The 11,259-nt window shown below is 33.7% G+C and overlaps 1 protein-coding gene across 1 annotated transcript; it reads right to left on the bottom strand.

Moving 5' to 3' along the window:
* Nucleotides 1-6,208: 6,208 nt before the first annotated feature.
* Nucleotides 6,209-11,110, bottom strand: LOC18598274 (beta-fructofuranosidase, insoluble isoenzyme 1-like). The gene is made up of 7 exons (XM_018120734.2): nucleotides 10,891-11,110; nucleotides 8,391-8,399; nucleotides 7,424-8,277; nucleotides 7,156-7,314; nucleotides 6,794-7,032; nucleotides 6,614-6,704; nucleotides 6,209-6,518 (listed from the first exon to the last, which is right to left on the bottom strand). Exons 1-7 carry the CDS (start codon nucleotides 11,081-11,083, stop codon nucleotides 6,336-6,338), a joined length of 1,728 nt encoding a protein of 575 aa, XP_017976223.2. The 5' UTR covers nucleotides 11,084-11,110; the 3' UTR covers nucleotides 6,209-6,335.
* Between the last annotated feature and the right edge of the window lie 149 nt (nucleotides 11,111-11,259).

Genomic DNA, 11,259 nt, shown 5'->3' with positions numbered 1-11,259 from the left:
AAGCCTCGAATTAGTTCAAATAGGAATTTTAAGGTGAATTTAAGAGTTTCACAGTCCAGGGATGATTCAAAATGGTAATTCGGAGTTCGAGGACCAATTTGGAGTCAAACCGAAATTTTCACTATCTATGGGCAAAATGGTCATTTGTCACTTGGGGACAAAATGGAAATTTTAGAAAAGATTTTTTGGCCCCATTTGACTTATTGGAGTATAATTTGAGTATTGGAGTACAATTTGAGGTTTAGAAGTGAAAAAAATTTAATTTTGGTATAATTTGGAGTATAAGGGTAAAATGGTAATTTTGATACCCTAGGGGCAAAAGTGTAATTTTTCACCACCAAGACATTTGTCCAGCACATGGTCTTCCCTTATCCTCATTTTAGCTTTTGACTAATCATGTGGTGGAGATAAAAGGTTTAAAATTTTTAAAGTTTTAAAAATGGACCAATAAGAAAATGACAAGTGTTAAGCTTAGGATATTTTATTATTTAACTTAAAAATCAGCATAAATCAGCCCATTATCTCTCCAAATATTCGGCCAAGCAAGGAAGAGAGGGAAAGAAAGGAAGAACAAACCATAGGTGAAGAATTTCAAGAGAAAAAGTGTGGAAAATCAAGGAAAACAAGTGAAAAAGGTAGGATTTTTCAACTTAAGCTTGAAATCTATTTTCCTTAAGCATTTCTCCTTATTTTCCATGCTTAAATTACATGTTTTCATGATGAATTCATGGCTGGTCAAAATGGGTAAGGAGAGAGAAAGATGTTGGATTGAATTGATTTTAAGATATGATAGTGTTTTTAGTTAGTTAAGCATGTTTAGAAACAAAACAACAAGAAAAGAATCCATTTTCCCCATGAACCTTAAATGGCCGAACCCTATGTGAAGTGTAGAAGTAATGAATTGATTTTGTGATCAAGTGAATTGGTTGAAAAATTGATGAAATGATGATTTATGGTGAGAAAATGGAATGAGAAAATTTTTAGTGATAGTGCACCACAATGGCCGAAATTTTCAAGAAGAATTGTGAGGGTTGTTAGGCTGAATTTTAGATTATTGGAATTGTATTTAGTGAATTGAAATATTAGAAAAGAAATGGAGTAATTTGGGATTAAATTAGACGCGTTAGTAATTTAATCGGGTAATAGGTCGAATTAGGTCAGCACCGCATTTAAGTGGTAGTCGAATAAGTTGCATGTCATATTATGCATATACACCGAGCTTGAATTGATTTATAATGGTCAAGCATTAATGTGGTGAATTATGTATTGTACATTGTGGATAGGTGGTGAGCAAATTACATTGGTAAAAGTACAGAGATTGTGCTTGAAAATTGGGATTATGAGTACATCGACTCCTAAAACTGTGAGTAAACTTATTATCGTCTTAATTATCTAGAGTAGTTTTATACAATTGTGTGATTTTATAGAAAATAGGTTTAAAAGGAAAATGGCTATGTTTTAGGAGAAATTATGATTTTATAAAATGATTTTATAAATTTTCTAAAAAATTAAATACTAGTTTTCAAAATAGAGTAATTGAAGACTGCCTGCTTGTGTTTTAAATTATATGGCATATAGCAATATATGAGCATGAATGGTAAAGTCGGTGTTTGTATCAAAATTATATATACTATGTATTCAGCCTTGAGAGGCTAGATTGCGATAAATTGTCATGTCATGCAGAAAAAGATTTTATAAATCAGGTGGTAGATAAAATAATCCATAATCCCTGCAGTAGAGGTTCTGTGGACCAGCTTAAGAGAGGGGGCACAGAATTAGATATACGTTACCTCGATCAGAGAGCCGTGTGGAGGGTATCTCTAGAGGTAAAGATTTGAGTGCATTTCACGTGGACCACCGCGTGAGAGTGAGACTCAGCCAATGCCAAGGCATGGCTAGAATTTCGAATGTAAAGACATTTAACAGCCTTGGTGGTCTCGGTCAGATGCATAGGCCAAGGCATCCTCGGGAATGATTTTGGCAGGAGCCAAGTTTTGTGAGATATGTAAGCCATGTTGATTAATTGAGTAAACTGAATATTCATGTTATGAAACATATATTGAAAAAGAATATTTTAATTCATCTTCATTTACTTGCCTTTAGATGGTTTAGATGGTGTCTGTTTACTCACTGAGATTTTATAATCTCACCACCCTCAATTCCCCACATTTCAAGCTCGAGATAGCCGATAGATAGCCGATTGCATCAAGGACTTCAGTTAGCCTTGCATCAGCAAAATTGTAGGTTCACAAACTCGCACCTTATTGGTTAGATGTGGGCCCACGTGTCACTGTAAAAGTAATTTTATGTTTTGGTTATTTACTTTATAGTATATATGAATATAATTAGCTTTTATGTTACAAAAATTATCTACGTATAACTCTAAAAATATTATTTAATAAGAAAATAGAATATTTTACTTAATATTTGTTTTATTTTCTTTATATATCCAAATAATCATAATTTCGTTTTAAATGGAGGTTTAAACTTTTAAACTTATTTTTAATCATGAATTATGTGTTTTGTACTTGTATTCTATATTTTAGCTAGTTTCGAAATTTTTGGAAAAAAATGACCAAAATACTCTTGTGAGAAGAAAATTATTTTTTTATTTGTTCTAAGTTGGAAAGATTTTAAAATCTTTTAGAACATGATATTTGGCAACGATTGCTCACAGGGGAAATGAGAAACTGATATTAAGCCTTGCTGGGTTTCGGGTTGACATTCCAGGTAATGAGTATCTACCGAGACACCGCGGCTATTGTCACAGGCTCGAGGAGAGTACCGGGTCGTGACAATTAAAGTGGTATCAGAGCCAGGTTTAAAGATCAGAGATTTTGATTTTAAAGTTTTGGATTTTAAAGTTTTTGGTTTTAAAGTTGTTTTAAGAAATCCACACTAACACTGCGTGGCCCCTAGTTAAGTTAAGTTAAGTTATGTTATGTTAGGTTGAATTGAATGCATATATCTGCATGTAGAGTCTAAGGTTGATTAAATTTACCTTATTCCCTTGTATAGATAACTATGCCTCCTAGACCCAAACGCCCATCTGTTACTAGATCAGCAGGGAGAAGAAGGGGTCGTCCCCAACCTCGTCAGCAAGAGGCAGTAGAGGAGGGATCAGCTACATTCACGTATCAAGCAGCACCTGCTGCTGAGCAGGCAGAGAGTCCTCCACATTCACATCCTCTGCCACCTACTAGTATTCCCGCCATGCCTACTGAAGCAACACAGGCATTGGCAGCTTTATTTACCGCAATGGCTGGTCAAGCTCAGACTGGTCAGGTTCTACCTATAGTGCCTCCAGCTACTCCTTTAATTCCGCCAATATAGGATGTATCCATTTCCAAGAAGCTGAAGGAGGCTAGGCAATTGGGTTGTGTGTCTTTCACGGGTGAGTTAGATGCTACTGTGGCAAAGGACTGGATTAATCAGGTTTCAGCGACTCTCTCTAATATGGGATTAGACGACGACATGAAGCTAATGGTGGCTACGAGATTATTAGAGAAGAGGGCTCATACCTGGTGGAATTTAGTGAAGTCCCGTTCCACTACTCCTTAGACATGGTCAGACTTCTTTAGAGAATTTAATGGTCAGTATTTCACTTATTTCCATCAGAAAGAAAAGAAGAGAGAATTTTTGAGTTTGAAACAGGGAAATTTAACGATAGAGGAGTACGAGGCTCGTTTTAACAAGTTGATGTTATATGTGCCAAATCTAATGAAATCTGAGCAGGATCAGGCCAATTATTTTGAGAAAGGGCTCCGTAATGAGATTAGTTGATAACGAAACTCCAACCACCAAAGCTCACATCAATGGCATCAAAAGAAGATAATAGCTCAAGGTTGATAACGAAACAGTCACCATTACAACAAACATGAATTTCCTTAGGAAGGGACGAAATGTTAAGAGGATTACTCATAATAACTGCATGATCAAAACAGCTCCTAGAAGCTGTGGATTTGTTCATAGCAACAAACGATCCCAATGAGAAACAAGAGCAATAAAGAAATTGTGATGCCAGAAATGAATGGGAACTCCCTATAGTTTAATCCATTTACAACCAGCATTAGATGCCCACCATTGCTTATACGGAATGAGGTCCTCAAACCAGAGTTCAAAGAGATCTTTGTGATGTTGGATAATGGCCAACATGTCCCTTTTGTCATAAAAAGTAACCAAGACTTGGAAATTCTTGACTCTACGAACAGTGGCTGAGATACCATTTAAAGCCAATCTTAACTGAACACTTCTCAAAAGAAAATCTTGTTTCAGAATTCGAACGACGCTAAGATCAACCCATTCCATGTTGCTTAGAGGAACATTAAACATAATCGACGCTTCCTCCGATGGAAGAAGAACGTCCTCCACCCTAGAATTAGGAACATTATTGATTGGAAGAATAGGAAGGGTCCCCTCATTGACAGGGGAAACAGCTTCAATAAACTCAATGGGAACCTTGTCCTGAGAGCAAGGTGGCTTCTTTTCCTTAACGGGACTTTGAATAGAACAAACCAAGACATCATGGTTTGAAGGTTGATCGCCATGGGACATTCCTTTGTTAAGAATTTTCGCATAAGAAAGAGGAGCATTTTTAGGGCAAAGTTCCTTTCTAGACTTAACCCACTGGTGATTCACCACCCTTCCTAACTTGGAAGAGAATAGAGGCTTACCAGGAGCTGCATATTTAACGAAAATCCTCCTGCCATCCACCAATCTGCCATTGCCAAGCTCTGCAGCTCTGAAAGCCTCCTCTTTTTCTTTGTACCTGATGAAAGTGAAACGTGTAGCTTTGTTTTTGTTTGAGGATGGGAGGAAGACATCCATGACAACCCCATAATCATAGAAAATTGATTTCAAAGCACTCCATGGAACTCTGGGACTAATGTTGTCAACAAGAACTTAATGGAGACTTGCTCGCCGTAGCCCAATGCTCCGAGCCACCCTTGGATTCCAGATCCTCTTGCTTGAATCTCTTACAACGGCCGCTCCATTCCCACGAGACACTGTCCCAAATGCTTTCGCTCTCTCTTTCTCTCTTTCTCTCTCTCTCTCTCATTTTTAATTATAACAGATTGATTTTTTGCCTTTTATTGTATAAACAAGTAAACCAAGAGGAATTTTGAAACAGCCAAAAAACCTACAGACAAATTAAGAGAAAAATAATAAGTTATATGTATATTGGAGATATTGGAAAGTTGATTAATGCATAAACTGAGGAAGATGGATTCTCCAAGTTGCAATACTAATTTTAGGGAATTCAATTAAATAGGATAAGCAATATATAACAACTTAATTTCAAACAAATAATATCAGATTTGGTAACGCTTTTAACAGCAAAAGTTTAGGTATCTAGCATTTAGAATTCTTTTTCGAAAACAATTTTTTTCCAGAACATAAATTTAACCCTTCAAGCAACGATTTATTCATTTAAAGTCAGTAGAGTTCTATATATCAAAACAGTAAATATTCATTTATACGATAGACATATATATAAAGTGAAATTAAGGGACTAAAATTTATTTCAATTATGTTATTTTATTGTTATTAAATAGAGCTTTTATTAATTAATAGAATATTTATTTGAATAAAGTTACTCTGTTGTTATTAAAAAGAGTTTTTACTAAAACAAATTTAGAAAAAAAGTGAGGTAAACTTTTTTTTATTTAGAAAAATAAAAAATTGAAATAATATATATATATATACATATGTATATAAATGCTTATCATTAACAACAAATGAAAATGTAAAAAATTAAAAAATTGAGCAGATAGTAATTCGTTTAATAAATAGAAGGTTTTGAACATTGAGTCATGCATGTCTATACATATGAAAAAAAAAAAAAAAGCTTTTAGATCATTTTGAAGCTTTTTACGTCGAAAATACAACTATGAAATTGAGAGAGTTTAATGGTGAGTTCAAAAAGTTATCAAGCACAATACCATTGAGTTGGAAAACCTTGGGAGATAATCACTTTATGTGATGGGTATAAAGTTCTAAGTCTGCACCATTTTAATTTTAATTTGTTTTAAGGAACAGTAACAAACAGTGAATGATAATATTATGAATTTTGTAAATGTTATCAAGTAAACATCTAGTGGTATTTTAATTTTTTTATATCTTTAATATATTAACGATCATATGTATTAATTAACTATATTCGAAACAGGTGACTTGTAGTTTTATTGATGAAAGCTCATCCACCTTAATTAACATTATAACTCTAAACATTTTTATGCGCAAAACTTATTAATCATTCGGTGCACTTAAATTGAACATAGGGAACAAGTTACAACAAGACAACTAAGCAGTCATATTAGCACAATCCATCTCTTTCAGGTGTTCATCCGAGGTTTCTTCATGCTCCAGGCATTGAGATTCTCTACATTGATAGGCTCAGTCCCATGATTGAATGCATACAAGTGAGCATTGTCAAGCACTGCTAACGTAGGATAAACCCTAGATGTGATGCATGTTTTCCCTCCAGCTCCGAAACTTTCCACAACTGAATGATCAATCTGCAAAAAAAAAAAAAATTATGATCATTACAAATAAGGTTTAGAAAATGAGTGTAGTATTAAAATGCTTCCTAATTGCTAATTAAAAGGCATACCAAGCTCCTTAGAGAAAGCTTCTTATCCGCCAAATCTACATCCACGAAACCAGCAAATGATGGTTTATATAGCCCATCCTTCAAAGAGGAACTGCAAAAAGTAATCAAGTTAGATATTTGATGACATAAGGTTGAAGGACTTAATAGTGATTACTTCTGGAGAAAGTTACAACGTATCACCTCCTTGCATCAGAGCATAAGAGAACTACATGCTTCTTTGACGTTTGGAATACCCTGAAGGAGACAGGAGTATACTCTTCTAGGTTTTTGGAAGCTAATGTCAAGAGTCCAAATGGACCAACTTCACCTTTAACTTTTGATCCCTTTTTGACACAGAGCTCTTGTGCATCTGTCCAACTGTGATCAAATGGCTCAGCTTTGTCCAGGTTAGGGATGTGGAAGGTAACATCAACATCAGCCTGTGAAGAGTAATATCATAACAAAATCAGTGGAGTTGTCACTTGTAAAAGGTGTTTAAAATAATCATATCTTCAGTTCAAGTAATGCAATTCTTAAGTGTTGAAAATTAATTAGGAGCAGACCTGGGCAGCAGTTATTCCTTTGACTTCAATATGTTCGCCCTTTTTAAGCTGTTGGTGGCTCATTTTGACATTTTTCCCTCTTAAAGTCTCCAACTCTTCAATAGGCCATTGCATCAATTGCCTTTGATTGGGATCAAGCCACACTATTCTTGGAATTGCCTTGGGTTATGTCATTAATAAAATAGTTAAAACAAATTGCATTGAGTACAAGTTAAATATATATCAATGACCGAGTAATTGGTATATCAACTGGTTATATGATCAGTACCTGAAGTCCAGCCCATCCTTTTTTAACATCATCTTCAGTTGTATCAGATTCATTAACCCAACCCCACAAAATCCTCCTCTTTTTCGCAGGATCAAAAAATGTCTTTGAAGCATAGAAATTTCCATAATCATATCTAAGGCCAGCCCAACCATCAACTGATGTATTATCAGGCACATATCTATCCTTATCACTTAAATACGTACCAACTGTATAATAGTCGTATCTGGTAACATCCAAGCTCACCTTCAACACATGCTTAACATGTTTTCCCAAGACTGATGGGTCCAAACCTTTTTTACCAGACAATAAAACTGGATAAAAATCAGGGCATTCCCACATTCCTGTATGGGGTGCTGAATGCAGTGGGTGTTTAGCCTTAGTCCAGTAAATGAAGTCTCTACTTCTATACAGATAGGCCATCCCTCTATGGTTCCTTTTGCTTCCCACCAACATTCTCCAATGCCCATTTAACCACCAGGCAGTGGTTGGGTCACGAAAGGCACTGGCATTCACGCCCTGCTCAGGATCAACCACGGGGTTATTACCAGGCTTAATCCATTTACGCAGATATGGATCAGATAAATTGGCTGGCACTGCATAATTTTGGATTTGCCTATCTTTGGGATCAAGTCCTGTATACAAAATTATGGGCTTATTGCTAGGAAGTACGGTGGCTGAACCAGACCAACAGCCATTGATATCAAAGTGTTGAGAAGGATAAAGTGCTGGTTCAAGTGCTTGCCAATTGATCATGTCCTTCGACACTGAATGGGCCCAAACAATATTGCCCCAAACTGCACCTTTGGGATTGTATTGGTAGAAGAAATGGTATATTCCATTGTAGTACATTGGGGCTAGAAAACCAAAAAGTTGAAAAAATAAAAAAATTAAATGAGGACAATAATTACATGGGAAAGGAAAGAATAATTAAGGATATCAATTGTAGGACAATGTTAGGGAAACTGACCATTCGGATCTGTTGTTGATTTGTTCATCATTGAAGAACGCCCAAAGAGGACAAAGAAAAACAGCAAGTTAATTAGTCACACAAGTATAAACAAGAAAATTTTTGCATCGATTTTAACAGCCTTGTTATCATCCAATTCACAATTATGCAATCCCACTAGAGTACACCAAACTTAGCCCAAATAAGTACCTCTTTCTATAATTTTGCTCCACATAATAATTGTAAATTACCAAATAACATTAGTAAGTATAAACATGTTTTGTTTCTGCTTAAAATTAAGCATTAAAAAATGAAATATCCTTTGATGATATATATACCTACTTGACAAAAATATAAATTACCAAAGAATCAGACTATAGCATTTGTCAAAGTGAACTTCCTAAAAGTGTAAATATGTGTGGTTTTACTTAAAAGCTATAGAAAACAAAATATCGACATGTACCTTGGAAGGACCACAACATTAAGAAGAGAAATTAATTATCAAAGTGGCTATGTATTACTAAAAAATTGAGTTTAAGTCACATATCTTTTGATTCTCGTGCCTATATAAAATCACATTTCACTTATAAGAGAACAAATGTCAAAAAAATTTTGCCTCCACAATGCTTGAGTAATTATTCATCATAGTGCAAATTAATGCTCTTGTTACAAGGGATTGAACGAAGAACCTAAATTCATATATAGTGATAATAAATACCTAATCAAATTTAGTGTTTTAAAATTTAGAGATTAAATCATCAATTTTTTATTTATGTATCCAAAAATATTGGAGTTCCTTTCTCTTGTAGTTTTGTTTGTTATACTGCATATGCCCTTTTACACGTTTAATGTGAAACTCCGACTTTTATAGACGCGTAATTTGAGGTAGGAATGGTGATGTGGATTAAGAGTAATTTTGTTATTTTTTGGTGAGCTTCTATAAGTAAGTTTTCAAATATTATTAAAGTTCAAGTAAGTTAAAAATAATAAAATAAATAGAATAAAAATAATTTTCACATTAAGAGTAAAATGGTAATTTTAGATCTTGAATCTAAATTTTTAAGTTTTCATAAACTGGAGTATTTCTAATCTATTGTGAGCCTTTTCTCAATATCAAAGGAATAAAAAGATTGTACACACAAAAAAAAAAGACAAAGTTAACTTATTAATGACATTTTCATAAATATTTGAAACTTTGGTCAACCCAAAGTATAAAGATCCTAACTTTCTATCATTTTCTTCTTCTTCCTCTCATTTCTTCTCCCCGTTCCAGACCCTTCATCTTCTTTGGAGGCCATTCTTAAAATTTTCATAACTTCCTCATATTGACTCCAAATTACATGTTTTTATACATTATTTTATAAGATTTTTCGTGTTCTTTCATTTTTTAACCTCAAAACACCCAAAAAAAGTCTTTCCTCTGCACTTTCTCTCTCTAGCTGAACGTTTTTAGAGAGAGAAACTCTTTAAACTAACTTAAAAACTCTTGAAAGATTTTTTCTCCATTTTAGTTCTCACAACACCCTCAAAAGCTATCCTCATTAAAGAAAATTAACTACAAGTCCACCGAGATGAGTAATGAGTTAGAGTTAATTTTTTAGCTTGTTAATGATAGTTAATAATTATATTTGTGAGCTGTTTTATTGTTGATGGATTATATTGTGGTGAAAATATGAGTATATTATTACTAGTGTGACTAAAATAGTGAAAATAAATGATTAGCTAATAACTAGAATTTTGGTTTTGTAAATTTACAAGTAAATTGATACTTGAAACGGGAATTAGGGATTGATTTGATGGGTTGAGATTTTTAGAGGAAGAAATGATTAATAATTAAGGTAATTTATGGTTTAATTAGTGGTGTGGATGATTAATTTAATAAAAAGTATTGTGTTGGTGTAAGATGTCATTAAGAGAATTAATTAAGTTTGAAATTTTGAATTATAAGGATGATATGGGTGTTTGAAAATTAAAAAAATAAATAAAGTGTTATTAAAATGATGAAATTAGTATTAGTTGACTATTCAAATGATAATTGAAAATTAATTAATAAAAATTAATAAAATTTAATTATAGAAATAGCATTTGAATTTATACTCAAGCTATAGCCTGCCTTTTTGGGAAAGCCCTGAGCAAGTCAATGCATGAAGAAAAGACAACAAGTCAAATGTAGCAACTGGCAAGTTATCCAAGTAGTAGAGAGACAATAATAAGCCTACGAAAAAGAAAAAGTTTGTAGATTGGCAGGATGTAGAGAAGGGGGTAAAATTATTTTAGGATATTCACAGGAAAAAAAAATTTTGTTTTAGGGAGTGGCGATTAAAATTTTATTTTTTAAAATATAAAATTATATATTAATTAATAAATTAAATACTCGAATGTAAAAAAAAAATAAAAACTTGAATAGCATGGCTAGCAAAAAATAGACAAATCTTAAACAATAAAAAAAATCAAGGAACTTGAAAAAAAAACCGAAGAGAAATTTCTGCTTGCCCCTTTTGTCTAATTGGAGCAAACGTACCGTTGATCCAGTTCTTGGGAGACTGAAAGTGATAGCCAGTTCGGTGGATTTGCTGGACGCTGACCGCATTTAGAGACTGAAACTGTGGGAAAACCTTGTGAGACGCATCGACACCACCATTGTTAAGGTTGATTATGTCGACACAAAGAAAAGTGATTAAAATGCAAAGTGAGAGCAACTTTGTAACTTCCATTGAAAGTTGAAACCAAACTCAAAGAGACTAATTAATTTGGTTGTACAATGATGAAGTTGGGTTGGTTACGTATTTATAGGAAGAGAAGGAGAAGGTGGTCAATTTCTTTCAATAAACATCTGTGTAGTGGACCAACAACTTATTCCAACTTTTCTTTTTCTTTTTTGTTTTTTTAT

The sequence above is a fragment of the Theobroma cacao genome, chromosome 5 (genome assembly GCF_053813885.1).
Source record: "Theobroma cacao isolate CCN51 chromosome 5, ASM5381388v1, whole genome shotgun sequence".
Taxonomy (NCBI): domain Eukaryota; kingdom Viridiplantae; phylum Streptophyta; class Magnoliopsida; order Malvales; family Malvaceae; genus Theobroma; species Theobroma cacao.
This window is presented reverse-complemented; position numbering and strand designations above follow the sequence as displayed.

Bases quoted from the DNA above. Each gene is read 5' to 3' on its own strand.
- LOC18598274 (XM_018120734.2), bottom strand. From the start codon at position 11,083: ATGGAAGTTACAAAGTTGCTCTCACTTTGCATTTTAATCACTTTTCTT. The intron at 7,315-7,423 runs GTACTGATCATA...ACATAACCCAAG, and splicing joins AAGGATGGGCTGGACTTCAG to GCAATTCCAAGAATAGTGTG. The intron at 7,033-7,155 runs GTCTGCTCCTAA...TACTCTTCACAG, and splicing joins AAGGAATAACTGCTGCCCAG to GCTGATGTTGATGTTACCTT.